This window comes from Agelaius tricolor, unplaced genomic scaffold (assembly GCF_023055355.1).
Source record: "Agelaius tricolor isolate 1412-34295 unplaced genomic scaffold, bAgeTri1.0.p SCAF_15, whole genome shotgun sequence".
Classification (NCBI taxonomy): domain Eukaryota; kingdom Metazoa; phylum Chordata; class Aves; order Passeriformes; family Icteridae; genus Agelaius; species Agelaius tricolor.
In genome coordinates, this window is record NW_027269275.1 from 14,045,566 (window position 1) to 14,069,485 (window position 23,920).

At 41.8% G+C, this 23,920-nt stretch overlaps 1 protein-coding gene across 1 annotated transcript in view; it reads left to right on the plus strand.

The window, feature by feature from the left end:
• Positions 1–23,848, plus strand: part of GLG1 (golgi glycoprotein 1) — an 81,034-nt gene extending 57,186 nt beyond the window's left edge. The window contains exons 9-26 of the mRNA XM_071440530.1: positions 3,516–3,637; positions 4,279–4,380; positions 6,264–6,417; positions 8,097–8,234; positions 9,032–9,118; positions 10,020–10,082; positions 10,742–10,855; positions 11,256–11,344; positions 12,196–12,313; positions 13,306–13,398; positions 13,940–14,077; positions 14,785–14,908; positions 15,253–15,395; positions 15,614–15,715; positions 16,359–16,466; positions 17,090–17,210; positions 18,117–18,223; positions 18,704–23,848. Coding sequence (XP_071296631.1) covers positions 3,516–3,637; positions 4,279–4,380; positions 6,264–6,417; positions 8,097–8,234; positions 9,032–9,118; positions 10,020–10,082; positions 10,742–10,855; positions 11,256–11,344; positions 12,196–12,313; positions 13,306–13,398; positions 13,940–14,077; positions 14,785–14,908; positions 15,253–15,395; positions 15,614–15,715; positions 16,359–16,466; positions 17,090–17,210; positions 18,117–18,223; positions 18,704–18,871 — 2,091 coding nt within the window. The 3' untranslated portion in view covers positions 18,872–23,848. The remainder of the gene's footprint in view (positions 1–3,515; positions 3,638–4,278; positions 4,381–6,263; positions 6,418–8,096; positions 8,235–9,031; positions 9,119–10,019; positions 10,083–10,741; positions 10,856–11,255; positions 11,345–12,195; positions 12,314–13,305; positions 13,399–13,939; positions 14,078–14,784; positions 14,909–15,252; positions 15,396–15,613; positions 15,716–16,358; positions 16,467–17,089; positions 17,211–18,116; positions 18,224–18,703) is intronic.
• Positions 23,849–23,920: the final 72 nt, after the last annotated feature.

The window sequence follows — 23,920 nt, forward strand, 5'->3', positions numbered from 1 at the left end:
GTCAGCTGGGGCCATTTCAGTTCTTTTTGGGTAACTAGAGAGCACCTTTGGTGTGTGGTTAGCTGTGGCTCTTGATGGTGGAGCAGTTGTCTGTGGTGCCCCTACATTTTCACTTGCAGAAAGAGAAGAAAACAGCATAGGTGCTCTGGGGTGCTCCCAGCAGAGCTTGCTGCAGTGCTTTGGGTCCATCTCCAGATGTTGTCTTTTCTATAGAGTCAAAAACTCACATCCTTGTGCTTTTAGTAGTATCATTAGCTAATGCTAATACAGCACCTTGATTTCTTGGCTAACTCAAAGCAACAGGTGTTGTGAAATTCTTCCTTGTAGAAGCTCTATGACCAGACACACCTGCCTAGAAAGTTTGCCAGAGGCAATTGGAAGGAGAAACTTCTATTTTGGATCTGGTTTTACTTCCTGTCCTGTCTGTTGTGAAGGTTTGCTCTGATTCTGCTTGTCCTATGAAAGGAAGACATTAGCCCATCTGCCAGAAACAATACAAAGAATCCTAAAACAACAAAACACAACCAAAGAACCTCCATTTCATTTTCCTGCAAGACCATTGGCTAGTACCTTTTCCTGCAGGTGCCTTATGAGTGATTATTTGTATTTAAAGTTTTGAACGAAATGCACTGTTAGACATTCTCAAACCCCAGTATTTTAATTTGAGAAGTTCCATTTCTTGTGAGACACTTCAGCCAGAGTGATCTTGCATGTGGGAGTCTGTGCTCACACCTAACTGCTGTTGTGCAGGAAGCACATCTAGACCCAAATGTCAGAGCTGTGTGGGGGTTTAGTCTCACTTTGAGTAGTGAGCTTGCCAAAATGCCAAAGCTCTGTGAATGGTAGAGGAGCAATGGCTTTCTGTAAGTTTTCAAGTTTCTAAGTTAGAAAGAGGGCCCTGGGTGTGTGCTGAGCCTCCTAAAGGATCCTGCCCACAGGGAGGGTGTGTGTGCTGTGGTGTAAGTCATCAGATAGGAGATAGTGTCACTTATTTGTGAGCATCAGCCCTTCAAAGGTCTGCAGCTGTACAGGCAGGGTCTAGCATCTCTGGTGTTGCTTGATGGAAGCAATATTTTATATTAGAGCTGTTGATAAATTGTTTTTCAAATATGTGGCTTCTATGTTGCCCTGGTCTTACCTTTGGGGTTTTTTCGGTTCAGACCTTTGAGTGTATAAAACTCCAATCCCTGCTTAAAGGGCATATATTTCTTGCTTCCAACTTCTAAGCTGTTAAATTGGTAATTCATTGTAAATTTAGTTCCATGCCCAGGATAAAAGTTCAGAGCATTGTAAAGTTTATCCAGCTACTTTTCAGCTCTGACGGTTTGTTGTGTGAGGGAGGAAAAATCCTATACAACCTTCACTTCTATCCCTGGTGCCAAATTATTCCTTCTTCCCCGCAGTCAGGGCAGCTGGCTTGGTGCTGCACATCATACATATGGTTGAGAATTAAGGTCGGGAATTCTGCAGTAGTCCCCAAAACAGGGTGGAGGGATAAAGAGGTGCTTCAGTTCTTCTGAGCTGTTGTACCTGGTGTGCTTTGGCCTCTTCCACTTGATAGCAACAAAAATACCAATTAAGTGAAAGCTGAGAAAGAATCCTGCCTGCATAATGCTCTGGGCAGTTTGTTTTATCTCTGTGCGTAAGAAAGTGTTGGGTTTGAGATTCTATTCACTCATCTTTCTGCTATGTAAGTCACGTTACTTGAAGTAATCCCAGAAGTTTACACACACAGAGTATTCCCCATCCATGCAGGCTATGTGAGTTTCTGCACCAGCAAAACCATAATATTCTTCTTCCTCTTGCAGTGACTCTTATAAAGTTTGTAAAGAACACATCCACTTAAGGTTTGACCTTCAGGTTGTGTTTGACCTCTGTTGAGATGTATAAAATGCTTCTATTATTATTATTATTATTATTATATGAAAATATCCCAATAATTTTTGATAAATAGTGCTCTTCTCAGCTGCCTGCATCCCATAGAAGCTGAGGCTGGGCATAGTTAAGAGCAAGTTGCAGGAAGTCCTGTGTTCCTTCCAGGCAATCTGTAGTCTCTCTTCATGACTGCAGGTTTCCTATTGGATAAATAGAGCTAGCTTGTATTTTCTCCAGTTCTCTGAGGCTTCTTCCTTGCCTGTGTTTTGTGATGTTAGGGCTTTGCCCCTGAGAGTTTCCTGGGGGGTGTTTAGGTGCAGACTTTGAAAGGTGGAGGATAAAATTGTAACTGTGCTTTTGATTTAGTTGGGCTGAGGGCCAGTGACAAAAATCATTAACTGAGTGTCAAGATGTTAAGAGCATATAGACCATTTGATGTTGGTGTGCAGTTGCCTTCTCAGCAACCTCTCTTTTTCCCCCTCCCCTTCAAATTTGTCAGCTGAAAATGTTTGCCTGCCAAATGATGATACCAATCTGCCTTCCCTCAATCTTTGGAAACCCACAGCTTGATGGAAAATGAAGTAGGGCATGGGGATCCTTGGCTGAGTTAAGGTCCAGAAGCTACCCTTGTCCCAAAACTGAGATTTACCCAAATTCTCTTCCCCTGGCCCAGCAGACACTTCCCAAATTAATGTTCAGATGGTATGGACTATGTCCACATTTGATTTTGTAACATAGTGCTAAACATGCTAAGTGATGTTTCCTTATTAATAAGAGAATTGTTTTTCTGCAGCTTTTGTCAGAATACTTGTTTCACAAGAAGAAAAAACTTGATAGAACTGTTCATACTGTATTTACCTATGACAGCTGAAAGTATTTAGAAGTCATATAGGGAGTGCTGGGATATCAGCTTTGGGTTGGCACACCTCATCTCTAAATCTTTGGAATATTTTTGTTTTCATCTTTCACTTGCACTATGACTTCTCCTGAGTAGTTAAAACATGATGTCCTGGATTTATTTTATACTTTAGACACACACACTAAAAAATGCGTACTACAGCCCCTGACTTCCAAAACCTTGAGCAGGCATCCCTCAGGAAATGTTACTTCATGGAACATCAGAATAGGACATTTTATCCTGTATTTCAATAAAACTTTTTGTCCTCTCCAGGCAGTTAAAAAACTGGTTTATACTTTGTAGATAGGCACACTATCTTAAGACATTGATTCAGGTTTCAGTTGTAAATAGTATTCATGAAAATACAAAAAAATTGTGCATTTGGTATTGTCAGCCTTACAGAATGAGGCTACTGTCAAAGCTTAAGACAGATCAAAAATACAGTAGGCAAATCAAATTTTATCTGTTCTGTTCTGTAAATTGGTATGTAAGCAGTCCAAGTTCATGGCTGACCTTCAGTGTGTAACTGGTCTCATACAATGTTCCTGGGCTACTTCATAATGATAATTAGGGTCCAGCAGTGCTGGGGTTGGCAGCACAAGCTCTTAAAATAAAACACTGCAGAGCAGAGTTCATACATCATGGTGTTGTTACTGGCACAGAATTACCACACTGAGAGATTGTAAGTAGTCTCATTTATGTCTTTAACATTTGTTTTCCTGTCCACAATTCCTTTCTTCAGCTTCAAACCCTGATTCAGGAGACGGACCCCGGTGCCGATTATCGCATCGACCGCGCGCTGAACGAGGCCTGCGAGTCGGTGATACAGACAGCCTGCAAGCACATACGCTCTGGAGACCCCATGTAGGTGCCTCTCAGTCAGAACTGGGGCTTTTTTTCCTGTTGGGCGTCCATGAAGGTTGTGTGGCTGACCAGTAGAGACACTAAAAGCTATCCAGACTAGTTACTCCAGACCAGTCATACAGAGCTGCACTGGGATGTCTCCATTCTTGCTGTACAAGCAGGCCAGTGTTGTTATGGGACTGGTTTGGCACTGGTGAAGGATGTAGCTTTCACAGGCACTTAGACTTAAGTTTGTAACATTTGATGTGCTAATTTCTCTAACCATGTAAGTCTCAAGCAGTATCACAAAGTGAGAAACCTGAAAGGCCAGATAAGCAAACCCATACTGCAGAGATGGGTGTCTCCTTTGTCTTCAGGTCTGATAATGTATTCTCCCCTGGGCCAGATTTTCGATGGAATACTCCTTATGATTTTGTTGTATATCAGACTTGCTGAGATAACTAAAACAATGGAACATAACAAACACAAATCTGATATACACTTGTTTTAGATGTAATCTTTTTGAAGGAAGAGAAAGATCTTCACTGAGTTTCAACGTCTTATCTCTGGGTCATTGGACGACTGATTTGGGAGCACCAGCTGTTATAGGGAAGCTCAGCATGATTTTAACAGTCTGTGGCCTGACTTTTTCTTGTTTGCAGGATTCTGTCTTGCCTGATGGAGCACTTGTATACTGAGAAAATGGTAGAAGACTGTGAGCATAGGCTCCTGGAGCTCCAGTATTTTATATCTCGTGACTGGAAGTGAGTACTGTGAAACAGGATTTATCTTCACTTGATGTTTGTATTAAGTGTTTGTATGCATTAGCAGGTCCTTGTAAAACAGTAGAGCTTGTGGTTGTTCAGAAGAGGACTTTCAAGTATGCCAGGTCAGTAGGGTGTTAATGCTTGTGTAGAACACTAAAAGCAAAAGCTGCTTAGAAAAGGTGTGATGCCACTTAAATCAGGTACTTTTTTAGAAGTGATGCAGCCTTAAAAAGTTCTCAAGTTTGAGCTCTAAATTTGTTGCATCTTTAATTAAAGAGTTCTGTCTGACACTATTGAATACGAAGGTCACTTTCTCTGCAGGTGGCAGCCAGTTGTATCTACTCCAAGTGCTACAATACAGAACTTAAGGAAACAAAGTTTTTAAGTATAACAAAGACTCACTGTGTGAGAAGCTTCCTGCCTCCATTTCTGCATTTTTTCAAATTCTCTAAGTGTGATTACAGCCTGTAGATGTAATACCCTTCAGAGCACTACTTTTCCATCTTTCTCATCCAGAGATGGCAGTGCTTTGTTTTAAATACATACAAAGCCCCTTGTGTCAGTGTTGGTTAGGATGAGGAGAGAATAAATTTGATAAACATGACCAGTGAGGAAAGAATAAGTGTTTGGCTTGTCTTCTAAGGAAGATTGAGAGGTGAGGAAATAGAGTACATTAAATGGGGTTGCTGCAAGAAATTGAATAATTGTTCTCAGTGGCCACAAAGAGTGTAAGGCAAGAAGTCCTGGGCTTTGATTACTGCAAGGAGTGTTCAAATCAAACGTTGAGAAAATCTTGACTCAGAGCAAGTAATGTATTTATGAACAGCATTGCCAGTAGCTGAAAACTGATGTGCTCTGTGAACCTTCTGCTTTTAAAGATGGGGCTTTATGGAGCAGGGAGTTTAAGGCTTTTTGGCTGTTCATTTAGTCATCTGAATAATTATCTCCATAGGTAGACAAGAATACTTAATTCCCCCCCCTTCCTGTTTATCTGCATTACTGGGTCTCCTGCCTGTACTGTATCTAGCAGGTAATTCATTGTTTGAGTCAAACTTAAATGATTGGAAGAAGGAAGACTGATTATTTGCATTTTCCTGGGAGTAAGAATAATTCTAATTCATAATGCAGGCTGGGCAGCATTTGCTTATCTTTGTTTAACCACTGTTCCCCAGAACTGGCTTATGAATCTGTTGCACTGACTGTGTGCCTCAGACAGATGCACAGAGTAGAAGGGGTTTTGTTGATACCTTTATCATTATCTATATCATTATCTATTGTGTCCACTGAAATCACTTGATTTTTTTTTCCCTGTAGTGTTTTATAAATACAAAATTTCCATTTTGGAACGCTAGCAATACCTCACTTAGCTTTCATGTAATTAGGCTTCATCTTAAGAGATCTGTACTTATATGCAAAGCAGGGGGCACTGAGTTTGCAGTTGGCTCAAATCCAGGGCAGACAGAATCAATCCAACTCAGATTTTTATGGAAATGGTGTTTCAGAATGGCAGCAGTACAAAGTGGAAGATATTACCAAGCAAAATGTGGTATGTACCTGCCTTTCTGCTGCTTCAGGGCATCAAGGAGATGATTTCTTTTCTCATGTGTCAGCATTTGGCTGGCGTGCTGCAGAAGAAAATGGGAGGTGCTTCAGGAAGTGTTGAAAATTTGATCTGTAATTAAATATTTTGGTGTTACTTGGGGAGTTGATTCCAAATTGAGTTGAGGCCTCCTGTCGGTTCAGTTGGTCAGGCACTGCTGCTGCGTGGTGTCCTGGTGGTGCCTGAGACTGTGAGTGGATTTTTTGCCTCCAGAGTATTTTGGATATGAAAACCATTCCACGTTTGAGTGAAGTGCCGGTGATAACTCCTTTGTTTGCAGGTTGGACACAGTCCTTTACCGCAAGTGTCAGGGGGATGCCTCCCGCCTCTGCCATACCCATGGCTGGAACGAGACCAGTGAGCTGATGCCTCCAGGGGCTGTTTTCTCCTGCTTGTACAGGCATGCATATCGCACAGAGGAGCAGGGAAGGAGGGTGAGTGCTAATGGACACCTTGTTGTTTGTTGATCTGTGGTAGAAGGGTTGCACACGTGTTTGGAAGTTTGACACACAATGCTAAAACTGCCAGAACTCAGACAAGCAACTTGAAATCATTTACTGTAGGTGGTGGTTGCACTGCTTTGGGTGCCCAGCTCCTCCTCAAGGGTGTCCTGAAGGTCTGGGTGGTTGTTCTGGTGAGGTAGAGTAGGCCCAGCAGGATGACTGACCTGTATCACAGGCCCATGGGGAGAACTGTGTGCTCACACCAACTTACATTTCTGTTCAAACCCAGTACAAGTCCTCCCTCATGTTTTTCCAAAGAGGAATGTGATTCCTTGAAGACAGCCAGCATAGATGCAAAACTGGTTTTATGCAAAAAGGACTTTCAAGATCAGTTTCCCTTGGCTGTTTCTACTTAAGTTTTGATTTTTGCCCAGCTTCAGATTATATTCCATGTAGTTCTTCCTATTGACATAATGCATCCTTCCAGTTCTTTGGAGCATGCTGTACTGGTAAATGTGCTTATGCTGTCTTTGAAGACAACAGTGGGGATCTGACTTGCTGCCCTGCAGTCTGGAGATCCACCATAATCACATTTGTGGTTGAGAGCTGCTCTTTTCAAGTTTGCTGCCCTCTCGTGCCTTTAGCAGGGCACTCAGATGAAAGCACCTGGGTACTCAGTTCCATTTCTTTTGGCATGGTAGTGTACACAGTCCCTAGGAGTTGATGGGTTTACACAATGGTCCAGTTTAAAAATTAATTTCCACAGCTTGATTTAGAAGGTCTTTTGTGACAGAGGTCAAGTATTGATTGAAAGCATCTCTTTTAGGAATAATTTTTTTTAATGCAGTTTCTTAGTCTGCTGAGTTGAGACTTTTTCATTCCATTTTATATTAGTGCTGACCAAAGAAATCAATAGCCACCCTGCAAATAATCTATCAGAGAGAGAAAAGGTTTTTAAATGTGTTTTTCTTTTGGAAAGTAGGCTAAGGGAGCAGCTGTCATTTTGAAATTTAGTCTTGGAAGCAAACCCATGGGAGGTTATATCTGTATTTGTTTCCAGTGCTGTTGACAGAATTCTAGGTAACTTCCAGTGATTTGGATTTTTAAATGTATGAAGCTTTAAGCTTCAACTGGTGCATTTTAGGTCGGATAAGCACCACACCAGTACCCCTTGGTTTCCTACAGTTTGTTTCTTCCTGTCTTGCAAGTGCTGACTTTGATGTGCTGCAGTGGGGATTGCTGAACAGATTTTACCGCTGGACTATGTTGCCTTATTCTGGGCTTCCCATTTGGTATTAAGGGCATGAGCTGTTTTGACTTTTTTCTCCACAGTGGGTGTGTAGCCTTGAGTGACGGTGTAGCCTGTGGACCTGTTCTGACATCTCTTTCATAAAGCAAAGTAGAGGTTTAAAAATATAAAATTTAACTTAGTGGAATGAGAGGAGTATCTATCTAAACTAAATGACAGAGCTCCAAGCTCTTTTGGAGCCCTCATTTCTGGTGGGGGCCCTGGCAGGCCTGTGCTGAGCAGTGCAGAACATCTGTGCCTTCTGGGATTGATGATGGCATTTGTGGTCACTCTCAGAACCTCACCTGACAGCATCCTTACCTGTTTGCCCTGTGTGGATGTAGGGGCCCCATATGCCAAACACTCCCTGTTCTCTGTGCAGCTATCACGAGAGTGTAGAGCAGAGGTGCAGAGAATCCTCCATCAGCGAGCCATGGATGTGAAGCTGGACCCAGCCCTCCAGGACAAGTGCATGATTGACTTGGGGAAGTGGTGCAGTGAAAAGACAGAGACAGGGCAGGTACTGTGCACAATATCATTGCTACTTTGTTTGCAAAGCTGGATGGGTGGGAAAGACATAAAGGGGATAAAAGGATGTCTTGCTGCCTCTTGATAGTGGAGAACATATTAAAAATTAGTGCAGTTTGAAACACAGTCTGCACCAGACTGAGACAGGTGGTGCAAAAAAGCTTTGCATGTTTAGATGTTAGTGGAATGAGAAGGGAGAAGGGCAAAGTTTGCAAAAAGGGTTTTAAAGAAGCAACCCCACCTCCCTCAACCCTCTTAGTTACAGTATTCTATTACAAGCTTGATATTTCCCACATAAACTTTATCCCATTTCCATTTGGCAAATACTGACATGCTTCCTGTGTTTATACAGAACTGAACTAACATCTGCAGCTACTTAACAAAGTTTCAGTAGATACTTCCATGTTAAACTGCTGTGCCTGGAGGGCTGTAGTGAAGGGACCATTCTGCAGCATGTGCTGTAGACACCACTGTCTTTCTGAAGTGTCCATCATAGGCTGGGTAAATAACCTCTCCTTAAGCTTATGGAAAGGGCAAATTAAATGGGATATTCCAGAAGTGAAAGCATATCATGCAGCTTTTGAGAACAAGTGGTAAGGTAACATCCTAGACCAACATTTTCAGTCATTATTATATATATGTGTTCTGGGAGTGCTAGTAGGGAATGGGATTAAATGAAATTTAGGACGTTACAAAAAGGAGGGCAGTTTCACCTGTGTAACAATGTTTTAAGGCCAGAATTTCAGCTTGGGTTTTTGGACTAACACACTAAAATGTCTGTTTCTGTAGGAGCTGGAATGCCTTCAGGACCATCTTGATGACTTGGTGGCTGATTGCAGAGACATAGTGGGAAACCTCACTGAGCTGGAGTCTGAGGTGAGTGGATTTCAGCCTGGGGTAAAAGGAATAGATGAGCATGTCTAGTTAAGCATGCCATTTTAATAATGATGAGGAAACCTGAGGTTAGAGGAGCTGTAGAAATGCAGCTAGGATCTGGCATCAAAATACATCCTTTTTACCCCATACAGTGGAAGTTTTCCTGGAGGTTCTTGACGAAGAGAAATAACTAACAGTTCTGGATTTTAGGCTGTTGATGGCACATCTCCTGCTTTAAAGGTCACTTATGGTACTAAAACTAAGATTTGCACAGGAACCCAGTTAACTTTAATGCAAGTTAAGATATGCGATAGGACTTGAGATTTTGGTTTTGCTTGCAAATAGTTTTGAGTACTGTACTGCAGCTTCCCTCCCAGCCACAAAAATTTGGCAAGCAATAACCACCAGGTATATCAGTAGAGGTTTCCAGTGACTTTGGCAGCTTTACTTCTTTTATGAAGTTGCATATTTGACTGTTGAGACCCAGACTGTTCCCCACATCTCTTAAAATTTACACTAGGGAAAGTGCCCTAGGGAAAGTTCCCTTCCAGTGGTTAGAAACTTGGTTTTCTCAGAACTATGCCAAATCTTCAACTCCTGCCTAGGTGTAAGGTGATTTCTAATGCTCTAGCACCTAGTTTGGAGGAGAATGACTGAATTATCCAAGCCAGGAGTTTCTGTGGAGCCCAGGCTCTTCCCTTGCTGGAAGGTTTGTCTCGCATTTGCCATGTTGGCAAGAGTGAACCCCAGGATTTCCAGAGCTAAAAGGCAAAGCTGTCTGGATTGCATTTTTCAAAACTCTGTAAACTATGTTGAGTTTGAGTTGTTATCACAGTTTTTTTCCCAGAGTCTTTTTCTCTTGTGCATTCACTGTGAAAATGAAAAACTGTCTTTTCTGCAGGACATTCAAATTGAAGCCTTGCTGATGAGAGCATGTGAGCCCATTATCCAGACATTCTGTCATGTGAGTACACTGTAATGGTGTGAATATCTTTGAGGAAAAACTCAGTGGGAAAGATTAGAGAGTTTTAGTATTAGTTCTTGCTACACCTCAAAAGTAAAATCAGAGGTAATAATTTCCAAAAGTCTTTAATTAAAATATCACCCTCAAGTATAAATTCTTAATTCTACCTAATGTTTCTGCTGTTGTCAGAACCCTAGCATAAAAGTTAGTTTGAAGATGAAAATTGCTCTGTAGTTGGCAAAAATCACTCTTTACAGTGAGTTAAATACTAGACTTTTTTCCTTCTCCTTTACATTCAGGCATGTCTAACCATTGTACTCTGTTCAGCTGCTGAAATAACTTCACTGGTGTAGGGCTGAGTAGTGAAAGAGCAGTGGAAGCCCCTAATTATAATATGTCATGTAAGCACTGAGTCTTTGCAGTGTGTTCTCCTGAGTCTGAAGTGTGTTTGTTTCTGAGATGGTTCTTTCCTGACCTGTATAAACATAACTGTGTGCTGCAGTTGTGTGGTGCAGCTCGAGGGTGGTCAGTTAATAGTGAGCTCACCATGGAGAGTGGAACTGGAAGTTCTATATTCCCTGGTCACAGTGGGCTAAAAGAGTATAAAACCCATGACTTGTAAAAGCAGTTTATTTTTATTCCTTTCATCTCTTCTTCAGGAGGTTGCAGATAACCAGATTGATTCTGGGGACCTGATGGAGTGTCTAATACAGAACAAACACCAGAAGGAAATGAATGAAAAATGTGCAATTGGTGTTACTCATTTCCAGCTGGTGAGCAACGCTTTTTTCTGCTATCAGTGGAAGCCTGTTCTGTTCTTTCAGGGTATTGCTGGGAATTAGCTAATTTTGAAATTAGCTCCTTCTTTGGAATTAATTTTTCACTGTATTTAAAGAGCTCTTATGAATTCAGACACTGGTATTTGCATGCCTGGTCATAAATGGTCACTTCTGGAGATGATTTTTTTTCAGCCCTTCCTACATCCCTGGTAGACAGGGTCCCAACTTCTTCAGCAGTGCAGCATTCCCCTTACTTCCATATTACTAAGTTTGAACAAAAGTATGTGCTAATTGTGTGATTCAGCAAGTGTTCTTTTGGCCAGCACTTGGCTTTTGGTTTTTTTTTTAACTCTGGATGACTGAAGTTGTTTTTCTCCTCATTTCTCTCTTTCAGGTTCAAATGAAAGATTTTAGGTTCTCGTACAAGTTCAAAATGGCTTGCAAGGAGGATGTGCTGAAACTGTGCCCCAACATCAAAAAAAAGTATGCAGTTCTTGCCCAAACAGCAATCTGGTTGTATAAATATGTAATTAAGTGACAGGGTTTTTTATGATAAAAAAAAAATTCCTTTAAAGGCTGATTAGGTTGTATGTGTTCCCTTAGTGACTGTGTTCTGCAGATGTTTAAGGTAGAGGCCTGCCTCTTAAAATTACTTCTGCTTTGCTCCTGGATAGAAGCCTGTCCTCTTTATTTTACTTGCTGTGAAATTAACTAATATTATAATTAGTAGGTTGCATGTCCCAGGATGTCTTATATCCTTGCTAGATTCATTGTCTTCTAAGAGGCAGACTACTTTTGTTCTAGTTGCTGATCTGGGAAGGGAGAATATCCCACTTGTTTTATCTGGTTTATTCACTGCAGTCTAAGGGATTTTTTTTAATGTCCTACTGCAATAGTGTAAGGCTAAATTACACACAAGGTCAGTCCTGTTTGTGGATAGCAAGACTATTTGCATTTTATGAGGTAAATGCCCTTCCCATAGTGTAAAAGGATTGCTTGCAATGCTATGTTGGTATTCACCATCATCTATTTCTGAGATGAAGCAAAGCTTTTCTAAAGTGCTGACATGACTTAAGAGCAGAAGTCTTGCTGGGCAGAGGGGTTGGTGGCATTTTGAATGTCTTCCTGTGTGCTGATCTAGAGTCCAATTTAGGTTTTAATTGTGATACAGTTACTTTACATAGAACTGTACTCAGAAGTAAGCACAGATGCAGAAGAATTTTATATTATGTTTGGATTATTGGAGTCAGTTTCTCTGGTGTGGTAATCCAATATCAACCTTGGCTGGTCTTAGTGAAGGGTGTATGAATAAAAGGCTGTTTTCTTTTCTGCAGGGTGGATGTGGTGATCTGTCTGAGCACAACTGTGCGCAATGATACTTTGCAGGATGCCAAGGAGCACAGGGTCTCTCTGAAGTGCCGCAAACAGCTGCGTGTGGAGGAGCTGGAGATGGTAAACATGCCTGAAACTCTTGTTCTCCCCACTCTTGTAGTGATGTCCTTCCATTAAAGCTTCCTGGTTTGTCCACCTTTGGGGGGGAAAAAAAGGAAGTTTGTTTGTAAGATCTATCTTATTTATTTTTCCCCTTTTCCTACAAGGGCTCAATTGCCCTTCACAGTGAAAGTACTGATTGTCTGCTTTACTGCCTTAAATATAGTCTCATGAAGGCTAAGGCAAGCTAAATGGTCATTGGAATTTCAGCTAGAAGTGATTATGTTTAGTGTTAGACAGCAACGTGCTACACATTCTGATGTCCTTAACATCCTCTAGGAGAGAACAAAAGCTCCATTTTACAGACTGAGGAAACAAGCACAGATGAAGCAACTCAACTCCAGCTGCTTCAAGTTGCTCAATGGATAAATAGGAGTAGTGTTTGTTCTGGTAGGCAAAGCTGCCTCTCAACTTCCTGCTGCAGTGCTTGCAGTAATAAACTCTTAAGGTCTTTGTCCTGTAGATACTGTTTAAGTGTCAAAGCTTCACCTTAAGTAGGTCCATATCGGGAGAGGCAGTACTCTTGCCTTTGTATGGAAGAATTCAAATGTTGGGCATCACCAAAATCAGGAAACTTCATTCACATCCTCCAGATCATCTACTGGATGAGTGGCTGTTAATATGTCCTTTCATTTTCATGTGGAAAGTTTTTAGTTGTCTTGGACAGTTGTGATGATGCCCTTTTAGCAGAGGCATTGGAAATAACTTGCTAGATCTGTAATTTGATTTAAACTCTTTTTTCAGTCTAAAAAGCTGAGGGATTGCTGCAGAGAATTCCTAAGTTGATTTCCTAACACCACTTCTCACACCCAAGACCCTTATATTCAAAGAAACTCAATGCCTGTTGTGAGGGTTGCTTACTTTTTGTGAGTAGGGGTCTTCAGTTAAGAGGTTAAAAAAGGGAAATAGTCTCAAGTCCTACTTTAAGGCTCATGTTGTAATTTTTCCTGCAGACTGAGGATATCAGACTTGAACCAGAACTGTATGAAGCTTGTAAAAGTGACATCAAGAATTACTGCCAGAACGTGCCCTATGGCAATGCTCAGGTAATGGAATTTATTAATAATTTACAATTTAATTTGTACTTTCATTTCAGAAAACTTTTGAAGAACACTTTTGCCCATGTAAGTGCAGCTTGAGATTTTCATTTTGATATCAGTCAAATATTTTGGTAGTACTTTGGAATGTTAATTTCTTTCTTTTCCACTGGCCCACTAGCATTAATACTGGGTGAATGCAATGCTGTGAGCCCTTCATTCTTCAGTTTATGCTGGTGTCAAGCTATTAGCAGCTGTTTACTGCAAATGTTGCTAAAGATTTTGTAGGCATAATGTCTGCAGGATGAGATTTGTGGTTCTGGAATAAGTCCAAGAGACCCTCTTCATCTCATTAAATCTTTGTGAGAAAAGATGAGCTTAAAGCAAGTCCTGGAAATAAGCATTGGTAATGACTTTGATAAAATCTAGGCATTGGGAACTGAACTGCCCAAATGAGATGAAGGTGGTCATTAGGGGAGCACATGGCTGTGTATGACAGAATTATATCTATCAACAATGTGTCCATTATGCCTGCAATGTTGTGTTGTAGATTATTGAATGCCTGAAAGAAATCAAAAAGCAATTGAGTACACGGTGCCATCAGAAGGTGTTTAAACTGCAGGAGACAGAGATGATGGACCCAGAACTGGACTACACACTCATGAGGGTCTGCAAGCAGATGATCAAGGTAATGGTAGTGTGCTCGTTTGAGAGGGTGAGTTGGGATGTAAGAGCTCTGTCAGCTTTGAGCTTCCCATAAAGGCTTGTTACAACATTGCTGTGCTTTTTTCAGAAATGATTGCATTTTTGCGAAGTAATCTGTTTCTTAAATCTGAATCAAGCTGAGGTTTCTTCAGGGCTCTTCTCTTTCAACTTCCTGATCAAAGCCTGTGCACTAATAAATTTGTCTTCCCAAGTGCCAGCAGAATTGATGAGGGAAACTGTGCTGAGGCTCCTAATACATACAGTTCTCATCCAGTCAGTTTGGATTTGGATTGGCTTTTAGCAAGGGTGAAGAAGTTATGATTACAGAGAAGAGTAAAATCTTCAGTTCACTGCTGACCTGGTGCACACAGACTTTTATCAAACTGGTAGGGCAGGCAAAATCATGGATAACTTCAAATTAGAAATGAAAGCTGGAAGTGGCACCATGTAGAAAGCAGCAGTGAATGTTCATATAAGACACTCTTTCACAGTAGCCAGAATTCCAGTAGTATTTGTGGTCTGTATGCAGTGACTCCATATTTTGACTGATGGGAGGGTGGCTCTGTACCTCTCTGTTGGGCAGGTGACTATTCCCTTCCATGAACTGGAAGCTGGTGGTTGGGTTTGGGTTTATTTTTTTCAAGTGCTTTTAGTGATGCAGCTTGTTGTGTTTTGGGGATTTTTTTGTAGCGGTTTTGTCCAGAGGCAGATTCAAAAAACATGTTACAGTGCTTGAAACAAAACAAGAACAGTGAAGTGATGGATCCTAAATGCAAGCAGATGATTACCAAGCGCCAGATTACACAGAACACAGGTATCTTCTTCTGAAATAATACCAGAACTTGCTTGCCTGAGACGTTCTGCATGGCTGGAAGAGTATCAGTTTTGTTTTATTCTCCTTTGGTGTTTTCTGTGTACACACTGACCTTAGTCAAGTTCTTGAGGGTCAGCATGTGTTGTTGAATTCTCCTTATTCCTGAAGCTCTTACCTCACAATTTGAAATTCTGTTATGAAAAATACTATTTTCCCCAAAAATTATGTTCCTTGATGGTAAAATGTCATCCAGAAAATTTCTATCCCATCTCTTTCGGAGTGCTATGCTCTGTTATCTGAAGAGATGTGTGCTCTAATGAAGTTCTCTCATCTCTCCTGGTTAGATTACCGCTTAAACCCTGTGCTCAGGAAGGCATGCAAAGCAGACATACCAAAATTCTGCCAAAATATCCTGAATAGGGCCAAGGATGATACAGAGTTGGAAGGTCAAGTCATCTCATGCCTGAAGTTGAAATATGCAGACCAGGTGAGTAGAACTGGTGTAAAAGAGAAAATGTGCAGATCATGCTAATCAACAATCATTGAATAACAAATCAAATTTGGGCTTGTGGTGTGTTCAGTGTATAGAACAGCTAAAGGGGCATTTTATGTTCCTGTAGAAATATTATAGCATACAGGTTAACGTACAGGGTGGTTGATTCCCAAAGGTCATTGAGTGAGTTAGTGACTTTCTCCTCCAAACAGCGTCTCTCTCCAGACTGCGAGGACCAAATTCGAGTGATAATCCAGGAATCAGCCCTTGATTATCGGCTGGATCCCCAGCTTCAGATGCACTGTTCTGATGAGGTAGGAGAGTAACTCCATAGCTACTCTTTCAGGATGAAAGTTCCCTTCGTGTAACAGGTTTTTGTTTCTCAGAACATGCTTTCCTAATAAGTAAAACAAAAAAATCCCTTTGAGCTTCTTCTAGCTAGTCAGATTCTCTGCTGTGACTTTTATCCAGTGCACAAGAGTTGCAGTTTCCTGTGCATTGCTAATATGAAGTTAATTATTTCTTCTGGGATTTTATCAGTACTTGTGGCTATGGAAGAATACTTCTTTCCAGTTGTCAAAAAGAAGTCAGCTCTCTGGTTTTGTCAGCCTTAACTGGAATACAGTCAGGCTTTTTGAGTTTTCACTTTTGGTAACAGAGTTGGTCATGCTTCAAGTGTTACTTATTTCATACTTGCACATTCTTTCCATGCTGTTTTCTTCCCTGCCCTCCTCCTCAGTACAGTGATATTGACTTCTTGCTGCTGGCTTTCAAAGGGTTATGCATATTGCATGAGCCAGGCTGCATTTGGCTTTGGGGATTTTGGGGGGGAAGGAATCACATCATGTATTCTTCAGCTGCACCCTGTGATGAACTAACATATTGAGATATAAAAGTGCTAAAAGGCAAGGATGATTGTTGTGAACTACGTATGTTAAAACACCTCTTTCAAAATAGATTTCCAGCTTGTGTGCAGAAGAAGCAGCAGCTCAGGAGCAGACTGGGCAGGTGGAAGAATGTCTGAAAGTGAATCTTCTGAAAATAAAAACTGAGATGTGCAAGAAGGTAAAGAAAATAAATTAAATGTTCTAAAAAGCTTCCATCCCTGCAGAAGTCTGTGATTTTTCCAGATCACAGCCTAGGTCGTGTTCTAGCTACTATGAGGCCAGAGTGCTGAAATTTCCCTATACATCTCAGTTCTGGCCTGAAGTGATTCAATTTCAATTTGCTAGTGAAAATTATGTTGAAAGTTCCTCCTTTGCAATTCCAGACTGGAATCCTTTCTTGATGATGGTTGCCAAAGGTTCTTGTTACTAACCTGTTTCTTGATGCTATCTCCATTGCAGGCTTTCCTAGGCTCAGGCTGTGTGCTTGGGGGCTGTATGAATTATGCCATGACTATGGCACCTGATTTCAGTTCTAACTGAAGTAGTCCTGGCATACTGCCTTTGTCTTTTAGATTAATATGAGTATTTTAAGGAATGTTGCAAACCAGGACACTTAATTAAACCTAAACCAGCATTCATATTGTGTCCATATCCATATATATGTCCTTATCCAAGGACAGTGGCGGGTTTTCTCACGATGCTGAATTTGAAAAGATGATACACCTTTCAGAGACATTGATCAACGTGAGTTTTGTTCTGTCTCCTTTTTCTGAGACTTCCTTGTAATTTCCTCCTCTGCAGGAGGTGCTCAACATGCTGAAGGAAAGCAAAGCAGATATCTTTGTTGACCCAGTGCTCCACACGGCCTGTGCCCTAGACATCAAACACCACTGTGCTGCCATCCCGCCAGGGAGAGGACGCCGTAAGTGCTCGTGCTGGACTTGTGTAACCTCTCAGGCTTGAGATACTTAACCTGCACTTCTTACCAGTGTAATCTCCCACACAAAATATTTCCACCAGTCATTTGTAGACAACAGGATGGAACAGCAGCAGAAGTGGTAGATGAATGGGAGTTAAGAAGTTTTTCCTTGTTTCCAAGTCTGTAGCCTAGAGAGGGCTCTGCCTGCAAGTGCTTTAATTGACAGTTGTGCATTAAAAGTCTGGAATTGGTTTAAGTAAGTCTGTGGCCTGTTTGCTATGAGCTAAGTAATTCTTCACTGCAAAGCAGAAAACATCTAATTAGGGATTAGTCAAGTATGGTAACATGAATAAAAAATACAAAATTTTACATCTATGTCTTATATGAGTGTTTAAACGAGCTTATGAGTTAGTTGGCCAAGCCCCTCTGTAGGCACCAGACACTGTGATCCCATTTCCTTTTCACAAAACTGTGTGAAAAGTCAGGAAGTTAAACCTTTCAAAATGTATTGTTGTTCAAAAGAAACGCCTAACCAGCCTAAGGAGATAAGGCTGTGTTTTTTCTGAGCTACATTTGATCTTAGCTCTTTCTAAAGGCTGGTGGCATGGAGTTCAGAGTGTACAGCTCGTTGAAGGTGCAGATTTATAAGACTTCATAAAATCTCATGTAAACCACATGAATTATATATTGGATACGTACTGTAGTTTTTGGAAGTAAAAATTCCTTGCATCTCCAAATGCAATACTGATCTTGAATCTTGGTGAAATTGCTAGCTTCAGGCATAGTCTGCCAGGTCTGTTTAGAAAGCCTTGTAACCATCAGCCTTCATGAGAATGGAAGAGCCCTCTCTGCACCATATTATCAAAGCCACTGTTTCTATTTTGTAACACCATCTTCTGCACATTACAGAAATGTCATGCTTAATGGAAGCTCTGGAAGATAAGCGTGTGAGGTTGCAGCCTGAATGCAAGAAACGCCTTAATGATCGTATTGAAATGTGGAGCTATGCTGCAAAGGTAAATATGTAAATGTTTTCCATTTTTTAATGCTTTAGATCTTTCTGTTGCAAGGTATTTATGAAAAACTTCAACTGTAATGAAATTCTTGTTTCCAAATGAAGTTTAGTATTTTGAGTTTGGTCCAGAAAAACTGAAATCAGGTTGTCTTCTAGGAACTTAAATCTTATTTTCTCTATGTCTCGGATGTGTCCCTAACAATGCGGAGTTAAACTATCTTTTGTGCACACAGGGCTTAGTCTCCTGCAGAGAAGTGTGGGGCAATGAAACAGGGGCAGGAAAACTTCTGTTATAAAGGTGTCTCCTGAACAGCAGCTCCTTCAGGTGAATCATCGCAGACCTGCTTTTTTCTGGTTCAGGCCAATTTTAGCAACGACAGGATGCTGCATTAGTAGTACCGGACACTAAAGCTGGTAAATGTCACAGCTGAGGGTTGCATGGAAAGCACAGCTTGGCTCATTTATTCCTTTTTCACCTCAGGTTGCCCCTGCAGAAGGCTTTTCTGACCTTGCCATGCAAGTTATGACCTCTCCATCCAAGAATTACATCCTGTCTGTGATCACGGTTGGTATCTGTGTACTCTTCCTCATCGGCCTGATGTGTGGACGCATCACCAAGCGGGTGACAAGAGAGCTCAAGGACAGGTAGAGCCTGGATTGCCTGCTGAAGAAATGCCTGCCCAGTGCCCAGTTTTGTACAGCCCTCCTCTGTATAGTCTACCCACCCCCTCTTGTGAGAGGAGAATTAAAAAAAAAAAAATTAAAAAAAAAAAAAAATTAGAAAAGCAGCAGGTGTTGGCTCAGTTTTCCCATCCTGGATCTCATCCATGGCATTTTCATCCTATGAAAGTTTGTGTGCAACATTGGCAGCCCAGCCAGCAGCTTTTGTTACCCCTTTGTTAGCAGACTCTCGTTTACCTGCCTGTAGACAAGTCTCTGTTGTACTGTTGGAACTGCCTTCACTCTCCAAATCAGACTGATATGACCTGCAGCTCAAGCAGTTTTTAAGTAAATTTTTAAAGACAGACATATTCTGCATACCGACTATATGATTTAGGTAATGGTTCATACTGAAATCTAGTCATCCTCTGTGGCTGGGTGAAGTTGAGGCAGGAAATTAAAGGGTAAATTGCATCTTACACCACAGCTGGCCTTGTTTTGGACGTCTTGCTCGTCTGTGTAAAGCATCTTCAGAGCATAGTCTTGGACAACCTAAGGACACCAACCACTGGTGTCATCTCCTAGTGAATATCCTGCTTATGTGACTGTGGATTTTTTTGGCTGAAAAGATGTCCTTCCTTTCTTCCTCTGCTGCTCGCAAGATAGAATAAAATACTGACCAGGATTGAATACTCATGTGAGCTATACAACTTGTGTTTCAGTAGATTAAAGGCACGATGTAGACACGAGGTATGTAGAGCCTGTCAGTAGTGAACAGTGTCAGTGGGCAGGAAGTGCTCTGAGCAGTTACTCAGTCAACTTTTTTATTAGCAATGATGCTGTAAAATTCTAACACTCCTTTTATTTTACCTTGCTACTGCTAAGCTGTTACCCTCCCAAATTAACTGTGTGTTGATGGTACTGACACACTGGCAGTGCAGTGCTCTGTCAGTGATGCAGAAAGCACCAGAACACCCATCGTCCTCTCTCTGTGTAATGGCTACTCGTGGGTTAGCACAGTGGTTTGTAATGGTTTGCATGGTAACACTGAAGAGTGGCTTTCATCTCCACAACTACAATTGATGGTGATAACACCTGGCATGTTCCTGGGATGTAGGACACAGGTGCCAGTCCTGCCAAGTGGATGGAAGCATGATAGTGTGGTGTTGATGAAATCTAGAAGATGCTGCACGAGAATCAATGTGTACAGCAGGATTTGTTTTATTCACCTTTAGGACATGCTTACCCACGGGTACTGTGGTAAAAACCATGTGCCTGAAACTGTCCAACTTAGGCTGATGCTTGAACCATAACTTTATTTTCCCATTTAGCATGCTCCTATGTAAGATCTGGCATTTCCAGTTCTCCCCATTGTTCTCTAGAAAGAACAGTGGAGGTGGTTTTGAGATACTCTGGAGTGTGGACCAGCTGATTCTGGTGATACTGTACAAACAGAATGGCATATACAAAGTACTGTGAGCTTTTGCTATGACTTTTTGCTGAAGCTTTTTGCAAACATACCTTCATCCTGCTCTGAGGATGGTGGCAAAGTAGTATGGGTTCAGACTTGCTATGTTAGTGAGTCTCACAAACACTGCTGGTTTTGTAGCAAAGTACTGTGAACACAAACAAGCAGCAGCAAAAGCCTGAGCAATGAAGTTTCAGTGGAGAGTTAGTGTATGGTAGGATTGCAGTTAAGTGGTGAGGTAAAACTGAATTTAAGCCTGAATTCCTTCTCTTGCCCCTCCTCCCTGCTGCTAAGGGAGTTTGCCTGGTTGTCAGTCAGCATGAAGCGGAGCAGAAGAGAAACAGTTAATTTGGTCTCTTGAGGTAGCACAGGTGTGTAACTCCACAAATATTAGTTTGGCAATTAGAAGTGTGTGTTGTATCACTTGAGTGAGTGTTGAAATGACTGCTGTCAAGATGGGTGTGCTCACAGAGCTGCCAGCAAGGGAAGTGAGATCTTGGTGCAGCCTTGCTTGCTGGCACGAGTCCTGCTTCTCCAAAATGTCTATCTGGCATTATTAAATTGCCATTGGAGGGCTTTTTTTAAACTGTTGTGACTTTTTGAGAAGGCATTTTGTAACTTGATTAGCTTGAAAAGCCTAATTAGATGGTTTATTGTCTAGAAATAGCATCTTCCACTAAATTCCAAAAGACATTGCAGTGAAAATTGTAGGTTTGTAGCCATAGCTCCAAATGTAAACCCTGTTCAGCTCTGAAGGTGACTTTTACTTTCAGATATAAGGCTTGCTGGGTTTTTTTTCCCTTTTTAATTTGGAGGAGGTTATGGTAAGGGTGCCTGAAGCATGGCATTAGGAGTCTGTGCTCTGCAGTGGATTAGTCTGTGGTTGGTGGTGTTTCTCCCGGTGTCAGGCTCACAGTTTGTGTGAGTGCACTGTGATGCTGTTAGAGGTGTGTGGCCTAAGGCCTTTGGAAGAAAAAGTCGGATACTAAATAAACCTTTTGTCACAGTAGACACAGACCCACCTTTTAAAGGTTGGCAAGGGGTCCAGGCCATTTTATCATTGAGTATATTATCTTTTCATGTTTTAAAAAGGGGTCTTCTACCACTGGTGATGACCAAATCTGCTTTTTTCCCTACTAAAAATATACCAGTCACAGTCTTGAAACATTCTCCTCCTTTTCATGCATACCTAAAAATCTAGAGGTTTTGCAAGCAGAGAAACCCACAGGAGTACTCTTCCAAAAATAACCTGGTTGTGCTGTTGCCAACACATCATCTTGCCTGCAGGTAATCATTTTCCACTGCAGGGAAAGAAAGAAAGAATCATAGAACAGTTTTGAGTTGGAAAGGACCTTAACACTCATCTCATTCCAACCCCTGCCTTGGGCAGCACATCTTCCACACTAGACCAGGGTACTGAGAGTCCCATCCAGTCTGGTCTTGAGCACTCCAGGGATGGGGAGTCCACAACCTCTCTGAGCAGCCTGTGCCATTGTCTCAGCACCCTTGTAGGAAGCTGTGAGCAATGGTTGTAAGAAACACTGCAGTTGCCTTGAATTTGAGAAAGCCTTTTTAACTTCTCTGTTTAACAGAGTGTTAGCAGTAGCTGCAGTCAGCCAGGACAAGTGAGTTAGTGTGGAAGAGCCTGTGGTAGTCTTTCCTCTTCAGGACCCTTACCTGTCACTGGAGAAATCTGCCTTCTACTGAATGCAGTTTAGGAGATGGTTGTTGGTTGGGTTTCGTTTTTTTCTCCTGATCATCACAAAACCTTCTCTTGGAGAGCTTATTCTAGACTTGATGATGCTGGTGCTCAGGGCATGGAGGGAAGAGCTGGATGTTTGGGATCTGGCAAGGCATGCAGCTCTCCATTTGCTTCCTGCTGCTGCGAGAGTTACCAAGGCTTCCTAAATGATGGCATGTGTGTCAGGAACTGTGCATGTTGTGCACCTCTATACTCCACTCCTGCTAGCCTGTTGCAGTTCATTCTCATTCACAGTAATAAGCTTATTTATTGTTTACCTAGTGAGCCTAATCAAGTCCTTTTGAGAATTTCAGCTTGGGATTCTCCTGCCTCACTTTTGTCATTAGGCTGCTGGAGTAACTCATCTGGGTGGGAACAAAATTCCTGGCACATGAAGTATTGCCCACCAGACTGGGTTGAGTATCCATGTATCTGTGTCACTGCAAAGGGCTGGAAAGACCCTAGTGAAGGTTGAATAATTCTGTAGCAAAATGTTAGCATTTCCTCCAGAATCTGTGATATAATCAGTGTTGCTCTGAAAGAATCCACAGTTAAATGCATTGTATGGAAAATAACGGTTGTGACTGTCTCAAGTACAGAAACTAACTGCAGGTAGGTACAGAGGGAAGAAATGGAATAAGCCAGAGGGACTGCTGGAATCCCACAATGTTGTAGAGGAACTGTGTTGAAGCTGGATGGCGATTTCTGTTAAAACACAATGTTATTACTTAGTGAAAGAAGATTGTAGGGTTTTTTACTTTATCGGTTTTGTTTGAAAAAAAAAAAAAGGTAGTTTTGAGGTGTGTATGAGTGCACAAGTGTGGTATGAAACCAGAATATTTCATCTAGCACCTCTGTCCCTATTTAAAGTACAGCTCTGTGGACTTCAACAACTGTAGTGTGGGTTTGTGTAAGAGCACATTCCTCATTCTGGGGTTCAGATCCTCCAGGCAGCTCCCAGGTACTGATCTTTGTGCAGTGTCCTTCTTTGGGAGCCAGATCTGCCATTTTGCTTCCACCGATGAGTCATGGTTAGGGAGGACCCAAATCACACATGTGCCAGAGAAAATTCAGCTGGCACTGCGCATTGTCCTGTGCTGGTGGAATTCTGCATCTGCTCCACTGAGTTCCTGAACGCTGCCTGGGATAGGGAGGAGTAGCAACGTTGCTCTTCACTAGCCGGAGGCAAGGTTTTCTCCTTGCACAACACCCAGATTTGATTCCGTAGCTGACCAAACGCAAAGATCCCTGCCGGGGTGAATCGCTGCACCCTGAGCCCCCAGCCCTGCTGCCCCTGCGTTGACTGAGTTAGATAGAAGTGCTCGCCTGGGAAATCCGGAACTAGGAGCAAAGGGAAAGGTGTGCCTGCCCCGAGGGAGGGAGGCTCCATAGCTGTGGGTACAGGCCGGGTGCAGGGGAAGGGGCTCCCCAGCACCCTGCAGTGTACAGAGCAGACCCAGCAGATTCCTGTTGTACAGCAGATGCTGTTTGAACGTAGTCTCTTTTTTTTATTATTATAATTATTTTTAAATGTGACATTAACGAGACTTTTTTTTTTTGTAAATTGTTTACCCTTTCTGTGTATAAATCCTGGCCGCTCCTTGTTTCAGTTTGGGGTTTTTTTTGTTTTTTTTTTTTTTACATGTCCATGCTGTGTAATTTTGAGATGTTACTGAACTTCTGAACATAATAATGTGCATTTTTTTTCTGTACAGATGAAATGGGAGAATTTAATAAAAAGAGTCTGCAGGTTTGTACTTGTGGTGGTTTATTTCTGAGGGGACGCGCGGGGGGGAGTGGCCTCGCTTGGCCACGCCCCCCGGGGGTGG